At 36.2% G+C, this 20,645-nt stretch overlaps 1 protein-coding gene across 10 annotated transcripts in view; it reads left to right on the top strand.

The window, feature by feature from the left end:
* LOC149780429 (axonemal dynein light chain domain-containing protein 1-like) overlaps positions 1–15,962 on the top strand; it is a 99,148-nt gene extending 83,186 nt beyond the window's left edge. For 9 of the 10 annotated variants that reach the window (XM_089937361.1, XM_089937364.1, XM_089937357.1 and 6 more), the window contains 4 exons: positions 2,696–2,908; positions 4,180–4,281; positions 11,941–12,170; positions 13,891–15,962. In XM_089937361.1, coding sequence (XP_089793487.1) covers positions 2,696–2,908; positions 4,180–4,281; positions 11,941–12,170; positions 13,891–14,227 — 882 coding nt within the window. In that variant the 3' untranslated portion in view covers positions 14,228–15,962. The remainder of the gene's footprint in view (positions 1–2,695; positions 2,909–4,179; positions 4,282–11,940; positions 12,171–13,890) is intronic. The other variant, XR_016415088.1, reaches the window with a different exon arrangement.
* The last annotated feature ends 4,683 nt before the right edge of the window (positions 15,963–20,645 follow it).

The following is a 20,645-nucleotide window of genomic DNA, read 5'->3' as shown; positions in this document are numbered from 1 at the left end:
GACTGTGTGGATATAATTAGACTATGTGAATATAATTAGAGTATGTGGATATAACTAGAGTATGCAGATATAATTAGACTGTGTGGATATAATTAGACTGTGCAGATATAATTTTAAACTATGGGGATATATTTAGATTATGAGGATATAATTAGACCATTCCTGATTAATTCTGCCTTCAGTAAACACATATTTTAATTTTATATTTTCAATATTCTCCACAATTAAGTACCTCAGTATAATGCAGCCCTTTAAATAATATGACTATGGTAATGAATGAAATTATGAACCTAACCCAGTATAAGGTAACTTCACTATAATGTAGTACACATGGATGACTTCCAGTAGCAGGGTTATAGAGAGGAATCCATGTATAAGGTGTACTCAGCTGTAGACAGAGAAGACCTATATCTCCTGTTGTAGAATTATGTACAGTCAGATCTGGGTCTTTTATTAGTAGAACAAACAGCAATGACCTCGATATGCCAGCATATTATGCCAAAGTAGATCTGGATCTGTATTGTACATAAGCCTAAAATGGTATACACATGTGTGTGTGTGTGTGTGTGTGTGTGTGTGAGAATTAGGTAGAGAGGTCAGAGAGGCAGTTCAGAGGAAACAGTCATATTCAGCAACTTAAAATCTGGAATATGTTTTCAAAATACAGTGTAACCTCACTATAACACGATAATTGGGATGTAAAAAATTGGATCGCATTAATAGCTGGGTTGCATTAATGCCTGGTTTTACAGTATTTTACTTCTTTCAGAGAACAACGCATTGGCACATATATATTTTTTCATGTCTAATGTATATCATGAATAGGGTATCAACACCATTTACTATCATGTCGTTGTGGAATGCAATTCATCCATAATGCATGAAATTATTCCATTGAAAAATTGCACAGATTTAAAATATTCAATAATTTTGTCACAGATCATTGTGTCTGAATTCAATGTCTAATATATAGCATGAACAGGGTATTAACACCATTTACTTCTTACTGTCTGATATTGTACCATCATGGCATGCAGTTAATCCATAATACATGTAATTTGATTGCAAAAATTGCATACATATTTAAACTATTCAATAATTTTGTCACAGATTATTATGTGTCTGAATTCAGTGGGAAAAATTAACAGCAAAATTAGGTTATTAAGACAAAGCACATGTACGGTTCAGTATGTTCTAGGGTCTATGAACGGTGTCTGTACAAATTTCATACTGCTAAAAAAAATTCATATGCATTTCCATGTACCTTTATCGATTGTAAATTTCCAATAATTAACACTTGTATGCCTATTCATTTGAATGACTACAGCAAGAATAGTTAACAAACAACACATGATTTTAGCTTGCATATAACTTTTACTTCAGATTTTGTGAATATTTAAAGATACATTTGAAAAATACTTTTATAAAGATTTTTAAGCTGAATGCATGTACAATTTCATACCCTTTCAATTTCCAGCTGATAAAGTGGACATTATTTACTGGTCAACTGATTGCATCTAATAACACTGCCAAGCCCAGCAATCATGCTGGCGGCTTTCATTTTTTGATGTTTATTAAATTGTGAGAATCTTTTATCGACCACCGCATTGTCTGCTGCTTGGTTGTGTATGCAGTTAAGGAAGAAACACATGTCGGCTATAGTTTGAGCAACAATTGTATACAGAATTAATTGAAGAAAATCACAAAGACGACTTACTGGCTTTACTTATGGATCAGTAATAGTAACATTTCCGATATTGTTTATTTTGGCATAACACTTCAAGAACCTGGTGAAATTGTTAAATTTCAGAAGCCACTCCATGATCTAATTATATTCAAATTCATACGTAAACTCTTCCCCCAAATGATAATAAACATTTTACACACGATTTCTCATACTTTTTAAAAAATATATATTTTTCCGGGTATGAGAAAAATACATGTACATGTATTTAAAATTTCAGGAACCACGCCACAGTCATATTATATTCGAATTCATACATGATCTCTTTCCCAAAATGATAATAAATTCTTTTAGACACTATACACTGCTCTAGTAACAGTAACCTAAAGGTATGCCAGTATTTTCTATCACATACCAATATACAGTCTATGTGATTCCAAGGGGAGGCAGGGGTATTTTATATCACATGCCAATATACATGGTAGACCAGTCTATGTGATTCCAAGGGGGGGGGCAGGGGTATTTTCTAAAACATACCAATATACATGGTAGACCAGTCTTTGTGATTCCAAGGGGGAGGACAGGGGTATTTTCTATCACATACAAGTCAGATACAGCATAATTTGACAGAAATAAACAGTTCATGTATATGGACAATGAATTCTACAATTTATTGTAGCTGCCAGTATATTCTTAAGATTATAATACATAAATCATGAATTCATGCACTTTTGTTTTCAGAATAATTAAATACCATTAAACTACTTGATTAGGCCACAGTAAATATCCTAATTAAAGATCAAGCTGTTTTGTCACATTTCAAGGTGAACAGCATAATCAATCTGTTGATGTTTCCTTTCATTACTTTGATTAGTACTGAGTCTAGAAAAGATGTAGGTGTGCCACTGTAGTGTGCAAGCATTTGATGTACCACTGTAGTGTGCAAGCATTTAATCATTTTATCATCGATTTGCATAGCTCTCAGACCAAGTTTTGTATCTTTTATTTTAGCATGAGTGTGAGGACTGGATCAATACAGCCAAGATTCTTACCTGTCAGTTGATGGGTGAATCAATGGAAAAGTTGTTCCCTGAGGTTGCAGGGGTAGAAGGTGCTTCTCATCGCAGGGACATGAGGCGGCCGGGGACAATAGCTTATTCTGACATGGAAAAACTGGAACAACCAGCCATACAAGAGGCGCAACCTGCTAAGGAAGCTGATATGGTGAGATGTGGAAGATTCTGTAATTAGCTTGTAATAGTAATCTTGTTTTCTGTCTGGCCATCAGTCAGCAGTATGGTTTCCTCTAGATAACTTTACAGGAATTTGTTGGATTTTAACAGGATTTAATATGAAGTTTTTAATTAATCAAAATGCATAGAAAGTTAAATTTCCAACCTTAGAAGTTATAGCCCTGATTGCCTGTCATTCCAGTCTTGTTTTCAGAGTTTAATATTATCAGGATTGTTGACTTTCAACAAAGTTTGATATGTGTCTATCTTTATATTAAGAGTCTTGAATGAGTCTGATTTCTAACATTATACACAACATCTTTTACATGAGTTATGCCCCCTGATAATTTTGGCTTTGGTTTCCACAATATAACATTACCAATATTTGTTGGATTTTGTGACTTTGTGTTGATGAAACCTTGCATGGATTTGATTTCCAGCATTTGACAACATCATTTACTGGAGTTATTCTCCCTAATTGTCTGCTTTCCTGACTTTTGTTTCAGTAACATAATTTTATCATTTACAGCAGCTGTGTGCCCTGATTTCACATGAACCTGGGCTTTGGTTTTCATGATAACTTTATCAGCACATGTCAGATTTAAATCAATTGGAGCCATTTCATGTACTGTACACTGATGAGATATTGTAGGAGTATGCATTCTGTCATTCCACATCATATTTTACTGGGGTTATAGTTCATGAGTTCCCATCCTCTGAGTTTCTCCAAAGGATTTTTGGATTTTATCAAAATTTAAAATGTAGCTTAATATTGAATAAAAACTTTAATTAGTTTCATTTCTAATATTGCATGAAATAATTTACAAGAATTGTGACTTGTGTTTCTCATCCTCTTAACTTTGGCTTCTGCAGTACAACTTTACTGATTCTTGATGGATTTTAAGCAAACCTAGTGTTTACCCTTATATTCATGAGGCACTGAAAGAGTTGAATTTCCAGCATTGTACATTATCCAGATTTATTTGAGAGGGTGACACTTGAAAGAAATAAGAAATATAATTTTCCTTATAAATTGTACATTTTTAGGCAAGATAGATATCTTAATGAAAATGAACAAGTTAAAAACAGCACTGATATTGAAAAGGCAAGCCATGTTAGAATCTATCAAGCAATACAGGCTGTCTTGAAACCTGCATGCTTTGGGCAATCACAGTTTGGTATATTTTTTAATGCAGCCAAGACGTCATTCTTCATTTACAGTTCATGTTTTAATCCTTTTTTATAAATATTTCCCTATTTCAGGAGGAGAAGCCAGCTGTTGAGGTTCAGGAAACACGAGTTGGACAAGAAAAAGCAGATGGGGAGTCAACTCAAAATGAGGATGAAAAGCATAAAGAAGAAACAGTTAGTATAGAATGGTAGACAACATTGAAAGTTGTTACCTCCAGGTTACTTATTTTGGCCAAAATAAAAGAAGTGGGAAGGTGCCATTTTATATCTTGTACCATTTGCATGTTCCAAATAAGTTTTAAACCCTTTTAATAGAGTATCTCTTCATAGCAGACAGTACCACAAAAGAGACACACTTTTCAAAGGACATGTATACTGATGCAGTGGTCCTCCTCTTGAGAGGCTACACCTGGTCAGAGATGACCACCCTGACAGACACCAAAATATTGTATTTTTATCCATACTCAGAGACTATAACCTTACTAGACACCAAAATATTGTATTTTTATCCATACTCATAGACCACAACCTTATTAGACACCAAAATATTGCATTTTTATCCATACTCATAGACCACAACCTTACTAGACACCAAAATATTGTATTTTTATCCATACTCATAGACCACAACCTTACTAGACACCAAAATATTGTATTTTTATCCATACTCATAGACCACAACCTTACTAGACACCAAAATATTGTATTTTTATCCATACTCATAGACCACAACCTTACTAGACACCAAAATATTGTATTTTTTTTGCTTTCTCAGAGGCCACTATCTTGTCAGCCACCAAAATACTGTATTTTTGTGTGTACAATTTTGAAAAAAGAATTGAAGATATTTGTGATGTCCTCTGTCCATCCATCCATCAATCCTTCCTTTCTGTCTGTCTATTCATCAATCCATCAATCAATCCTTCTGTTGGTCTGTTCATCCATCAGTCAATCCTTCTGTTGGTCTGTCCATCCATCCAGCAATCCTTCCATTGCGTCCATCTATTCATCCATCCATCCATCCATCAGTCCTTTTATTGTGTCTGTCCATCTATCCGTCAGTCCTTCTGTCATGTCTGTCCATCCATACATCCATCCATCAGTCCTTCCATTCGTGTCTGTCCATCCATTCATCCCTTCTGTTGGTCTGTCCATCTGTCAATCAGTTCTTCAGTGATGTCTGTCCATCCATCCATCAGTCCTTCCATTGTGTCTTTCCGTCCATCCATCCATCAGTCCTTCTGTTGGTCTGTCCATCCATCCATCAGTCCTTCTGTTGTGTCTGTCCATCAGTCCATCCAGCCATTGATCCATCCACCCATCCATCCACATGGTTCCCACGCTTTTCTAAATATAAATTTCCAGGTCTTTTCCAGGTTTTCCAAGTTTTTTCCAGGATAAAATTAATTTTTTAGAATTAGAATCCTATCTTGTAATGAAAAACATTTAACCCTGAATTTATGTGTGCTAATAAAATCTCGAACAAGATTTTTCAAACAACCTAAACTTCTTAAGATGATCTGGTTAAAAATTCCATCATTTAAAGACATTTACAAAAGGGTTGATTTAAATTTTGACAAAAGACCTTCAAAATGATATATTGTTATTTAAACAAGGACTGAATTTTCTGTAAAATCAACTTGTCTTCTTGTAGTTCAATAAACCAGTCCCAAAACCTGTATTGATACATGGGCTCTTATCATTTCTTAATGTAAGAGGGACGACAATTTCCCATTTCTCCCGCATTCTATTTAAGATCCGAAACCAATGCTTCAGGCTACATTTCAGTTTGTAATAGTTTCATACCAAAGTTCAGCTCAGAGATTCCAAATTTTTCTTATCTGGGTTTCCTCAGAATATTCCAACCCCATTTTTCACATTTAGACATTTAGGATGGAGTGTGGGTTCAGAGCAATTACATAGCAAACATTCAGAATCTGCCGCCACCGTAAGATAACTTATCAGCAGACCTAACAAATTTAAACTATGTTATCAGCAGACCTAACAAATTTAAACTATGTTATATCGACTTACACCTGCATGAAATTGATAGGAAAATTATTTATTTTCTCAAAAATGGCAAGTATTGTAATCGTTATGTCTTTAATCCGCTGACAGACTAGACAGAACTCGGCATAGATGAAACCTGACCCGGTACTTGCCGTTTGCCTTAATAGTCACATGACTCCACAATTCTCACACAACAACATCGGAAGTTCAGTAGTCATGTGATATCAACAACAAACTCCTTTTTACTGTCATTGTATGAAATTTCAACTATATTAAATGAAAGCCCAATACCTTTTGTAAAAACCAGAAAGAACATATAATTCTCAATATATTTATTTTGAGAACAACTACAAGAAACTTGGCCAGTCTAATTCATTGAGCAGAGTAGTCAGGTTCCCTGCTTTGTATGCTCCCTGCATGAGAGAGCACATGTCAATGTGATAGTCACGTGAAACAACAAAACTCATGAAGTTCATCTCAGAATAAATATAGGGAATTTTGTGCTCTTTCGTTTTTGTATTTTATTACAACCAGTATACGACTTTCATTTAATATTTGTTCTACAATATTTAAAAATGACGGTTGTGAGATTCTGTGCGCTCGTGTAACTAGCAATCAAAATCGCTAGTACCAGCTCAAATTTCATCAATGCATTAGTTTTATCGTCTTTCAGCAGGTTAAAGACATAATGATTTCAATACTCGCAATTCCTGAGAAAATAAATAATTTTCATATCGATTTCATGCAGGTATAACTCGATTTAACAACATTTAAGTTAGCTAGCCCATCCGCAAGGTGGCTATGCTTTAAAGCCACCATGTTGACCTCTGACTGGATTTCATTCCTTGCATATTAAAAATGATACGGATATCGAGCTGTCTGTGAAACAAAAGGTCTTCCATACAAATCTAATTCAATGAGCATTGAATTTGTCTCAACAAATATATTTATGGCAAGCACCCAATTGATCCATACTCAACCTCCTAATATTCTGGTTAGAACTCGATAAATTTAACTCACGATCGGTTCGGTTACAACTTAATTACATAATTGTTTCGGGCGTCAAGTTGTGAAGGAAAATTCTCATGTTTTTTCCAACTTTTGTCAATGTTTGAAAAATTCAACAACTTTCATGGTCAGGAAAAAAAATTTCATTTCTTCCAACTTTTTCCCAATTTCCTGGTAACATGGGAACCCTGCATCCATCAGTCCTTCCATTGTGTCTGTCCATCCATCCATCCATCCATCCATCCATCCATTGTATCTGTCCATCCTTCCATCCATCAATCCTTCTGTTTGTCCTTCCATCCCTCAATCCTTTGGTTATGTCTGTCCATCCATCCATCCATCATTCCATCCATTGTATCTGTCCATCCATCCATCCATCCATCATTCCATCCATTGTATCTGTCCATCCATCCATCCATCAATCCATCATTCCATCCATTGTATCTGTCCATCCATCCATCCATCCATCATTCCATCCATTGTATCTGTCCATCCATCCATCCATCATTCCATCCATTATATCTGTCCATCCTTCCATCCATCCATCCATCATTCCATCCATTATATCTGTCCATCTTTCCATCCATCCATCCATCATTCCATCCATTATATCTGTCCATCCTTCCATCCATCCATCTATCCTTCCATCCATCCATCCATCATTCCATCCATTATATCTGTCCATCCTTCCATCCATCCATCCATCATTCCATCCATTGTATCTGTCCATCCTTCCATCCATCAATCCTTCTGTTTCTCCTTCCATCCCTCAATCCTTTGGTTATGTATGTCCGTCCATCCATCCATCATTCCATCCATTGTATCTGTCCATCCATCCATCCATCCATCAATCCATCATTCCATCCATTGTATCTGTCCATCCATCCATCCATCATTCCATCCATTGTATCTGTCCATCCATCCATCCATCAATCCATCATTCCATCCATTGTATCTGTCCATCCATCCATCCATCCATCCATCATTCCATCCATTATATCTGTCCATCCTTCCATCCATCCATCCATCATTCCATCCATTATATCTGTCCATCCTTCCATCCATCCATCCATCATTCCATCCATTATATCTGTCCATCCTTCCATCCATCCATCCATCATTCCATCCATTATATCTGTCCATCCTTCCATCCATCAATCTTTCTGTTTGTCCTTCCATCCCTCAATCCTTTGGTTATGTCTGTCCATCCATCCATCCATCATTCCATCCATTGTATCTGTCCATCCATCCATCCATCAATCCATCATTCCATCCATTGTATCTGTCCATCCATCCTTCCATCCATCCATCCATCATTGCATCCATTATATCTGTCCATCTTTCCATCCATCCATCCATCCATCATTCCATCCATTATATCTGTCCATCCTTCCATCCATCCATCCATCATTCCATCCATTATATCTGTCCATCCTTCCATCCATCCATCCATCATTCCATCCATTATATATGTCCATCCTTCCATCCATCATTCCATCCATTGTATCTGTCCATCCATCCATCCATCAATCCATCATTCCATCCATTGTATCTGTCCATCCATCCATCCATCCATCCATCATTCCATCCATTGTATCTGTCCATCCATCCATCCATCCATCATTCCATCCATTGTATATGTCCATCCATCCATCCATCCATCCATCCATCATTCCATCCATTATATCTGTCCATCCTTCCATTCATCCATCCATCATTCCATCCATTATATCTGTCCATCCTTCCATCCATCCATCCATCATTCCATCCATTATATCTGTCCATCCTTCCATCCATCCATCCATCATTCCATCCATTATATCTGTCCATCCTTCCATCCATCCATCCATTATTCCATCCATTATATCTGTCCATCCTTCCATCCATCAATCCTTCTGTTTGTCCTTCCATCCCTCAATCCTTTGGTTATGTATGTCCGTCCATCGATCCATCAGTCCTTCCATTGTTTCTGTCCATCAATCCTTCCATTTTGTCTCTCCATTCATCCATCAATCCTTCTGTTGTAGTGTCCATCAATAAATCCTTCCATTGTGTCTGTTCATCCATCCATCCATCCATCCATCCATCCATTGGTCTGTCCATTACTGCAACTCTGCATTTACTGCTGGGTCAAAATTCACAAAACTTTATACTTGGATTGCCCCTTAGGTGACCGTCTGATATCATCACTTACTCCAGCAACAGGGAGGGGGTCAGAGTTCAAATGTACAATAATTTAATTGCAATGATGCTTCAGATATTTTCTAACTACAAAGCTTTGTATTTGCTGCAAATGCAGCACAACATATCATATATGGGATGGGTTTTGCATAATGATTCCCAGATCACTGTTGGGGTGGGTTGGGGGTGAATAATATGCATTAAAAAGCATGGGAATTTGAGTGTACTGTCCATTGTGTCCGTTTCAAGAGATCCAGTTAACAATTGCAAGTTTTTTGGTTTAGAAGTGTTGGCCTCGAAAATAGGAACCACTGCATATACAATCTCAAACATGTGTCCCCTTCTTGTAAGAAAACAGATTTGCCCAAAAATATGTTTTATTTTCAAAATTGGTTCGCTATGCTAAACGATAAAAAGGATCCTTATTTAGAATTTTGATTTGGAAACCTTCTCCCATTTCAATGTGTCTAGGAAGTTTACAGTAACTGTACCAATACTAACTGTACCTCAACATATTTAGAATTTTGATTTGGAAACCTTCTCCCATTTCGACGTGTCTAGGAAATTTACAGTGATTATACCCATACTAACTATACTCCAACATATTTAGAATTTTGATTTGGAAACCTTCTCCCATTTCGACGTGTCTAGGAAATTTACAGTGATTGTACCCATACTAACTATACCCCAACATATTTAGAATTTTGATTTGGAAACCTTCTCCCATTTCGACGTGTCTAGGAAATTTACAGTGATTGTACCCATACTAACTATACCCCAACATATTTAGAATTTTGATTTGGAAACCTTCTCCCATTTCGACGTGTCTAGGAAATTTACAGTGATTGTACCCATACTAACTATACCCCAACACTATGCATATGATGCACAGTCTGTATTGCTCAAAGTGTGATACATATGCATACAGAATTCTTTGCTTGGTGGCCCAGTCTAAAAGAAAGAGTGCCTAGAACATTTTAAGGTCTTAAAATGGCCCTGTCTGTATAAACAATAATTGTTTAATAATAAAATATTAAGTACAGGTTGCATTATTTGTCTAGCATCATGCTCAGCATTTCATGTTTAATAATGTTGGAATCAGTTGGAGGTTCTGGTTGCCTCAAAGACCCTTCATATGGCTTTAGTCTTATTCTAATTCAAATACATCACTTTATACGTCACAACCACATTGAATCATACACAAACAAATGCATATAATGTCATTTTACCTTGTTTGCCAGTATAAACACAATGGACAGGTCCGATTGATTTGTAAAACACTAGAAAGGCTCTATGAATTAAAACATTTTTTAACACAGAAAATAACATCAATAAAGTCAACAAATGCAATCCGCAAATGAGAATCTGAAAGTTCTTGGTCATACTAAAAATAGGTCCTGAGTGCATGACTGCGGTAATGGAAGGCTACCACATCATTTATCTTACAGTACCCTCCTACAAAAACTCCCTATGACATACACTATGTCCACTCAAGTCTGAACTACTACTAGTAATATGGTACTAGTCTAGTACCATATAGTCACAGTATAGTCAAATATAAAACATCATATTAAGTTGAAACTTATTGCACTCATTTTTTTCTATTTTTCCTGGTTGGGCTGGGCCCCCAAGATTGTCAGACTTACCCCAGAGAATGCCTGTACCTGCTACCACGGTAGTTGCACCACTGGATGTATGTTGCCATTACATAGGGCAAACTTGATAGGTTATCCACTGTCTAGCAGCTTGATGTATATGTTACATAGGACAAACTTGATAGGTTATCCACTGTCTAGCAGCTTGATGTATATGTTACATAGGACAAACTTGATAGGTTATCCACTGTCTAGCAGCTTGATGTATATGTTACATAGGGCAAACTTGATAGGTTATCCACTGTCTAGCAGCTTGATGTATATGTTACATAGGGCAAACTTGATAGGTTATCCACTGTCTAGCAGCTTGATGTATATGTTACATAGGGCAAACTTGATAGGTTATCCACTGTCTAGCAGCTTAATGTATATGTTACATAGGGCAAACTTGATAGGTTATCTATTGTCTTGCAGCTTGATGTATATGTTACATAGGGCAAACTAGATAGGTTATCTATTGTCTTGCAGCTTGATGTATATGTTACATAGGGCAAACTTGATAGGTTATCCATTGTCTAGCAGCTTGATGTACATGTTACATAGGGCAAACTTGATAGATTATCCACTGTCTAGCAGCTTGATGTTTATGTTACATAGGGCAAACTTGATAGGTTATCCACTGTCTAGCAGCTTAATGTATAAAACTTGATAGGTTACCCATTGATCAACTGTCCAACTGCTGACTAACTCAAACAGGTGGCAAGTAGGTAAACTCAGACACCTCATTGGGTGATTAGACTGGTTGGCAGGCTGATAGAAGGCCTGTTATATAAGAGTTAGTTGACTGATTTCTACCACACTTGGGTGAGAGAAAAATTCAGCTGTAGCGACTCAGTGATGAGGAATGCAGGGTTTGTATTTAATCCAAATAAGACTGGGTCAGTCATTGTGATAAACATCTTGGTCTGACACTTTACTTTAACAATATACAACTTTCTGTCAGTTGATGAGTTCAATTGTTAAAACCTTTTTGCTTCAGGAGGAAACTGATGACCTGATGGAGGAGCTTGAGGTGATCGGCGGGGATGAGAACACACATCATCATAAACTGGAGCAGCGTCCTAGTCAGCCATTTGAGAGTGTCATACCCCCAGTTCCAGGCCCACCTGGGGTAGCCCTTCATAAAGTCAGTCCCACCACTGACACCCCTGATACAGAGAAAGCATTTGAGGCCCTTGCTGCAGTCAAGGCTCTACAGGATCAGTTGCTGTAGGTTCTTAAAATTGGAATTCATAATTCATATTGTGAGAATTAAGTTCTGACTGCTTATGATGTGGTACTTTGATACATATCATAACATTTTAGAAACTTGATTAGGAAGCTATGTTGACTACAGTATATTTTGGCAGATATAATGAAGTATATATACACTCCTTACAGTTTTATCCTGCTAATATACTGAATAGACTGTATTTGTGAAATATTGTATGATACTATAATTATTATGATAAATATTGTATGATACTATAATTATTATGATATATATTGTATGATACTATAATTATTATGATATATATTGTATGATACTATAATTATTATGATAAATATTGTATGATACTATAATTATTATGATAAATATTGTATGATACTATAATTATTATGATAAATATTGCATGATACTATAATTATTATGATATATATTGCATGATACTATAATTATTATGATATATATTGTATGATACTATAATTATTATGATAAATATTGTATGATACTATAATTATTATGATAAATATTGTATGATACTATAATTATTATGATAAATATTGTATGATACTATAATTATTATGACAAATATTGTATGATACTATAATTATTATAATAAATATTGTATGATACTATAATTATTATGATAAATATTGCATGATACTATAATTATTATGATAAATATTGCATGATACTATAATTATTATGATAAATATTGCATGATACTATAATTATTATGATAAATATTGCATGATACTATAATTATTATGATAAATATTGTATGATACTATAATTATTATGATACATACTATATATACTCATGTTAGACACAGTTGTAAACTGCATACACCCATATCTGACATTACATAATGCACCAAAAGATCTTGGACTCTACAGTTTCTTTGGACTAATGCATAGAACAAATGACAGTGACCCTGGTCTGCCAGTGATTATTTGATGTTAGATCAGGGTACTTAGACCTGACTTACATGTGAATATATATATATATATATATATGGTAGTAATTGTGGTACTGGTTGTCTTAAAACACTGGATAAGTAAGTACTGGTACTGTTTTTCCACCTGCTGACACTGAGATCAGTTCTGAAACTACAGAGATTATTTAACTGCTATGGTATCTGTTGTTTAACTGCTACAGTATCCAATGTTTACCTGCTACAGTATCCAATGTTTACCTGCTATAGTATCCAATGTTTAACTCCAGTAGTATTCAATTTTTTCTGCTATGGTAACCAACGATTAACTGCTGTGGTATCTGATGTTTAGCTGCTATAGTATCCAATGTTTGACTGCTATGGTATCCAATGTTTAACTGTTTTGGTATCCAGTGTTTAACTGCTATAGTATCTGAGGTTTAGCTGCTATGTTATCTGAGCCCCGTTTAAAGCTTCTTAAGCCTACATGTGATTTACATTATCAGCAAGAATTCACCTGTAACACAGTCGGAGGAAGTGTCTCTAAACAAAACATGGAAGAGGTATTTATAAGATTTTGTGGGATTTTCGTAAGTGATTTTATTTCAAAGTTTTATATTCACATTGAGTCGGTATAAGAAGATTAAGGACAGGAATCGTGTTTTTACTGATGCATGCGCCTGTATAACGAGCTCTGCTGACATGTGAAACTAAATTTATGAGATTAAATAGAATCATTAACTTTCTCAAATCATCTACTATTAACCTCAGATTTATTTCCTTTCTTTAGAGCCACAGAACAGAGGGCTCAAAGTAATGAGGAGCTGGCTGCCCAACTAGATGCTGAGCTGGCACTGACTCAGCAAAAACTCAGAGCAGCTGAGAAGAGAATTGCTGAGATGGAACAACAGTTAAGGCAGGACAATGATGGAGAGGATGTAAAACATGAACCTGAGAGTGCATCTCAGTCTTCATCCAAGACACGTGAGCAAGGACCATCGCAGGGACAAAGTAGTAGTGCCCCAACCACCTCAGCCAAGGGAGGAAAAGAAGTTGATAAAAAGAGACCAGAGTCTCAGGCTTCTAAAGCTAGTTCAAAGGGATCAGGCAAGGGGAAGAAGAAATAGAATAGTTTCTTGACTTGCCTCTATCAGCAATTAACAAACCATAGATTTTTCAGATTTGGAACCAGTTGCCTCATCATCAGTTAAAATGTTTACATAATTTTGTGAAAAAGTTCCTAAAATTTGTCATATTCAACATAAGAAACTTTTACAGATCAGATGCAATGTTCCTGGAACTTTTTCAATCTTTATAAAGTATACTTACAGCTTTTGAAAAATATTTAAGGATACCTGTAACATTATAATATAATAATTTTAGTTATATACTGCATTGATATATCTAATGTAATTAATGCATATGAAACAAAGTCATGGACCTGTTTGAATGTGAACAATATGGGGGTTTGAAAATTAATTTAAATACATGAAAACCCAAGCAGTTGCTAGCAGAATATGTGTTTATGTATGATGTATTTGTTAGTTGATGGATTGAGTACATATTTTAGTGCCTTATTTTTGAACTGTGATATTGTGTACTGCTGATGGAAATTGATTTACAATTACAAACTTCTTTACCATTTTATATCTCTGTTTTTTATCTAAAATGTTATTTTCCTAACTATATTGTTGGTAGATATATTTTATTCACTGCTGTTGTTAAAATTCTTTCTAGGCATTCCGTCCAGTAAATATGATTGATGTATGTTTATATGACCACACTAACTGTCTCATCTTCAAGCAAGTAGTTGTACAACATAATATCTTTCCATATACTTCCAAATCCATTACAGGTATGCATGTACATTGTACTTCCAAATCCAGTACAGGTATGCATGTACTTCAGAATCCAGTACAGGTATGCATGTACTACCAAATCACAGGTATGCATGTACTTCCAAATCCAGTACAGGTATGCATGTACTTCCAAATCCAGTACAGGTATGCATGTACTTCCAAATCACAGGTATGCATGTACTTCCAAATCCAGTACAGGTATGCATGTACTTCCAAGTCCAGTACAGGTATGCATGTACTTCAGAATCCAGTACAGGTATGCATGTACTTCCAAATCCAGTACAGGTTTGATACTTTATCAAGTTATAAAATGATTTTGCTATGATACCAAAATATATGATCACATAATGTAAACAAATTGTAATATAACATAAACAAAATGTGTGTAAATATAGTTTTTTACTGTATATACTCATAAATTTAAGTCCAACTGCAAACAACATCGACCCTGATCTACCATGGCATAATGCACTGACAGATCAGGGTCTGTCTTGCTTGTTTTACTGAATTATTTCTAAGAAATTGGAAATTATGTGTAGATCTGTCCAGTTTGTTTTTGGACTCAACTTATAAGTGAGTATATACGGTACTTAGAAAATGTCCATGTGTAGTAAAAATTGTATGTGATGTTTTGAAGGGGTAAACTTACTGAGAGTTGTTGATATCTTTTGGCATTTTACAAGTGCAGTTTTGAAGTAATAATACATGCTTTTAGTATTTGTATATAATGATATAACATGTTTGTTGAACTGGTAAGCATAAAATCATTAGTAAAGAAACCATGTAAATTGATCAAATCTCATTTAAAAAATTGATTTCATTGGAAAATATTATGTTTGATTCTTGTGGTCTGTTTTTATTGTCTGTATGACACTTGTATATTTACTATGTTTAAAGATGAAATGATGCAACATTTACATTGTCTGTATGACATTTGTATATTTACTATCAGTTTGAAGATGAAATGATACAATATTTACACATTAAAGAGTGTACCTAATAAGTTGGATCTTTTTCAGTTTAAAATAGTTTTAAAAACTCACCAGCGTATGAATATTCATATTGCCAATACTCACTCCTTACTTATTTTCTGCTGGGTTTTTTTTATATTAAGTACTAGGTACTATTTGTATTTACAAAGTTGAGCCCATTTGCAAACTGCACAAACCTAGATCTGTCTTACTTAAAGTGTCAGCAGTTTTAGGTCTATGCAGTTTGTTATGAGAAAGAGAGAAAAACAAGATAGACCCTGATCTGCCTGGCTAAGATATCTTGATCATGATTTCTGGCAGTTGATTCTGCAATAGGATACTCACCATAAGCCAAGAAATGTCCTCCAACTTGCAAAGAGGAGACCAAATTTTATATGATTTGGTCTATAAAGCCAAGTTTTGGCCGCCAAAGGGAATAGAAGGATTATCTGAACGGTTTCACAAACAATCAGACCAAAATTAGAAGATCCACAGCTGCAGTTAGAAAACCCAGAAGGCCAACTCACCAAGCAAATGGAAAGATATTTCACAGATTATTATCATGGCAGGCTCACTCAGTTCAATGAGGTTTTGAACTCCATACCCAATTGAGTAAATCTTGGGACGAAATGACATACAATTTGCCCTTCTTTACCAGGAATCCAAGGTGAAGCAAGAGCAAAACATAGAATTTCATGTCTTCATACAAAAATAAAATTCACCTGATATTTTTGTATAATATGGTAATTCAATATCACAGATATAGTTCTTAAATTTTAAGATTTCATCTCACTACACTAGATGTTGGAAAGGGTGGGAGTTTGGCATAATTTTCTTTGTAAAGACTATTAGAGCATGGTTGAGGAATTAGGTTGAAATTGTTCTTTATCTCCCTGTGTTTTGTTGCAAATAACCTTCATGGTAGACAAAGGTTTGGAGGATATCCTGACCTCTATATGGCATTAGATAGGCGTTTGAGAGAAAGTAGTTTTGATTTGGGGTTGGTCTTGTGATTGACTTTGAAGCATTATGTATGTGAAACTTTCTGCAAGCTGGAGATTACAAGAAGCAGCTGTAGCCACCTTGTTGAGTGCACAAACCATATGAGACTAACTCCCAGGCATGTCTGTCAGTGGCTGTTCTCATTGGAGGGATAATGGCTCTGTACTGGTAGAATAATGAGAGGATGTACAAGTACTCTGGATCATTGGAAAGGCAAAAAAATCAATGGCACCAATTAATTTATCATATGATGAAGTTAAACAATTTATGTGCAAAATAATTACGAGCAATAATAATACGCTATTTAGTAAGAAAACAGATAAAGTATACTTCCATAAGGAGAGAAAACTGAAGTATTGATCAAAACTGGTGAAAAACAAAAGTGGGCAGTATTTGCAAGAGCAAGCCAACTAGGTATGAATAAAAGTAGTAACTGATAACTGCTGGGAGTTGACACTAGACCCTCATTACATGGGGAGGCCACTCTTGTTTGACATCTATCTTGGTAAGACTATGAATTTAGTACCTTTACTGTTAAAGCAAGACCAAAGAAGTTACATGGTTTTATTTTAGGTTGGGATGTAGACAGTGGATGTACTACTAATGTATTGTCAAGGAAAGGGCTGAATGTAGACAAGTGGATGTACTACTAATGTATTGTCAAGGAAAGGGCTGGATGTAGACAGTGGATGTACTACTAATGTATTGTCAAGGAAAGGGCTGGATGTAGACAGTGGATGTACTACTAATGTATTGTCAAGGAAAGGGCTGGATGTAGACAGTGGATGTACTCCTAATGTATTGTCAAGGAAAGGGCTGGATGTAGACGAGTGGATGTACTACTAATGTATTGTCAAGGAAAGGGTTGGATGTAGACAGTGGATGTACTACTAATGTATTGTCAAGGAAAGGGCTGGATGTAGACAGTGGATGTACTACTAATGTATTGTCAAGGAAAGGGTTGGATGTAGACAGTGGATGTACTACTAATATATTGTCAAGGAAAGGGCTGGATGTAGACAGTGGATGTACTACTAATGTATTGTCAAGGAAAGGGTTGGATGTAGACAGTGGATGTACTACTAATGTATTGTCAAGGAAAGGACTGGATGTAGACAGTGGATGTACTACTAATGTATTGTCAAGGAAAGGGCTGGATGTAGACAGTGGATGTACTACTAATGTATTGTCAAGGAAAGGGCTGGATGTAGACAGTGGATGTACTACTAATGTATTGTCAAGGAAAGGGTTGGATGTAGACGAGTGGATGTACTACTAATGTATTGTCAAGGAAAGGGCTGGATGTAGACAGTGGATGTACTACTAATGTATTGTCAAGGAAAGGGCTGGATGTAGACGAGTGGATGTACTACTAATGTATTGTCAAGGAAAGGGCTGGATGTAGACGAGTGGATGTACTACTAATGTATTGTCAAGGAAAGGACTGGATGTAGACGAGTGGATGTACTACTAATGTATTGTCAAGGAAAGGGCTGGATGTAGACAGTGGATGTACTACTAATATATTGTCAAGGAAAGGGTTGGATGTAGACTGGATGTACTACTAATGTATTGTCAAGGAAAGGGCTGGATGTAGACAGTGGATGTACTACTAATGTATTGTCAAGGAAAGGGCTGGATGTAGACAGTGGATGTACTACTAATGTATTGTCAAGGAAAGGGCTGGATGTAGACGAATGGATGTACTACTAATGTATTGTCAAGGAAAGGGCTGGATGTAGACAAGTGGATGCACTACTAATGTATTGTCAAGGAAAGGACTGGATGTAGACGAGTGGATGTACTACTAATGTATTGTCAAGGAAAGGGCTGGATGTAGACAGTGGATGTACTACTAATATATTGTCAAGGAAAGGGCTGGATGTAGACAGTGGATGTACTACTAATGTATTGTCAAGGAAAGGGCTGGATGTAGACGAATGGATGTACTACTAATGTATTGTCAAGGAAAGGGCTGGATGTAGACGAGTGGATGCACTACTAATGTATTGTCAAGGAAAGGACTGGATGTAGACGAGTGGATGTACTACTAATGTATTGTCAAGGAAAGGGCTGGATGTAGACAGTGGATGTACTACTAATGTATTGTCAAGGAAAGGGTTGGGTGTAGACAGTGGATGTACTACTAATGTATTGTCAAGGAAAGGGCTGGATGTAGATGAGTGGATGTACTACTAATGTATTGTCAAGGAAAGGGCTGGATGTAGACGAGTGGATGTACTACTAATGTATTGTCAAGGAAAGGACTGGATGTAGACGAGTGGATGTACTACTAATGTATTGTCAAGGAAAGGGCTGGATGTAGACGAGTGGATGTACTACTAATGTATTGTCAAGGAAAGGACTGGATGTAGACGAGTGGATGTACTACTAATGTATTGTCAAGGAAAGGGCTGGATGTAGACGAGTGGATGTACTACTAATGTATTGTCAAGGAAAGGGTTGGGTGTAGACAGTGGATGTACTACTAATGTATTGTCAAGGAAAGGGCTGGATGTAGACGAGTGGATGTACTACTAATGTATTGTCAAGGAAAGGGCTGGATGTAGACGAGTGGATGTACTACTAATGTATTGTCAAGGAAAGGACTGGATGTAGACGAGTGGATGTACTACTAATGTATTGTCAAGGAAAGGGCTGGATGTAGACAGTGGATGTACTATTAATGTATTGTCAAGGAAAGGGTTGGGTGTAGACAGTGGATGTACTACTAATGTATTGTCAAGGAAAGGGCTGGATGTAGACGAGTGGATGTACTACTAATGTATTGTCAAGGAAAGGGCTGGATGTAGACGAGTGGATGTACTACTAATGTATTGTCAAGGAAAGGGCTGGATGTAGACGAGTGGATGTACTACTAATGTATTGTCAAGGAAAGGACTGGATGTAGACGAGTGGATATACTACTAATGTATTGTCAAGGAAAGGGCTGGATGTAGACGAGTGGATGTACTACTAATGTATTGTCAAGGAAAGGGCTGGATGTAGACGAGTGGATGTACTACTAATGTATTGTCAAGGAAAGGGCTGGATGTAGACGAGTGGATGTACTACTAATGTATTGTCAAGGAAAGGGCTGGATGTAGACAAGTGGATGTACTACTAATGTATTGTCAAGGAAAGGGCTGGATGTAGACGAGTGGATGTACTACTAATGTATTGTCAAGGAAAGGGCTGGATGTAGACGAATGGATGTACTACTAATGTATTGTCAAGGAAAGGACTGGATGTAGACGAGTGGATGTACTACTACTGTATTGTCAAGAAAAGGGCTGGATGTAGACAGTGGATGTACTACTAATGTATTGTCAAGGAAAGGGCTGGATGTAGACAGTGGATGTACTACTAATGTATTGTCAAGGAAAGGGCTGGATGTAGACAGTGGATGTACTACTAATGTATTGTCAAGGAAAGGGCTGGATGTAGACAGTGGATGTACTACTAATGTATTGTCAAGGAAAGGGCTGGATGTAGACGAGTGGATGTACTACTAATGTATTGTCAAGGAAAGGGTTGGATGTAGACGAGTGGATGTACTACTAATGTATTGTCAAGGAAAGGGCTGGATGTAGACAGTGGATGTACTACTAATGTATTGTCAAGGAAAGGGCTGGATGTAGACGAGTGGATGTACTACTAATGTATTGTCAAGGAAAGGGCTGGATGTAGACGAGTGGATGTACTACTAATGT

The sequence above is a fragment of the Sinohyriopsis cumingii genome, chromosome 16 (assembly GCF_028554795.1).
Source record: "Sinohyriopsis cumingii isolate HCF-2022 chromosome 16, ASM2855479v2, whole genome shotgun sequence".
In the NCBI taxonomy this organism is placed as follows: Eukaryota; Metazoa; Mollusca; class Bivalvia; order Unionida; family Unionidae; genus Sinohyriopsis; species Sinohyriopsis cumingii.
The sequence above is the reverse complement of the archived record's forward strand: the minus strand, read 5'-3'. Positions and strand labels throughout refer to the sequence as shown.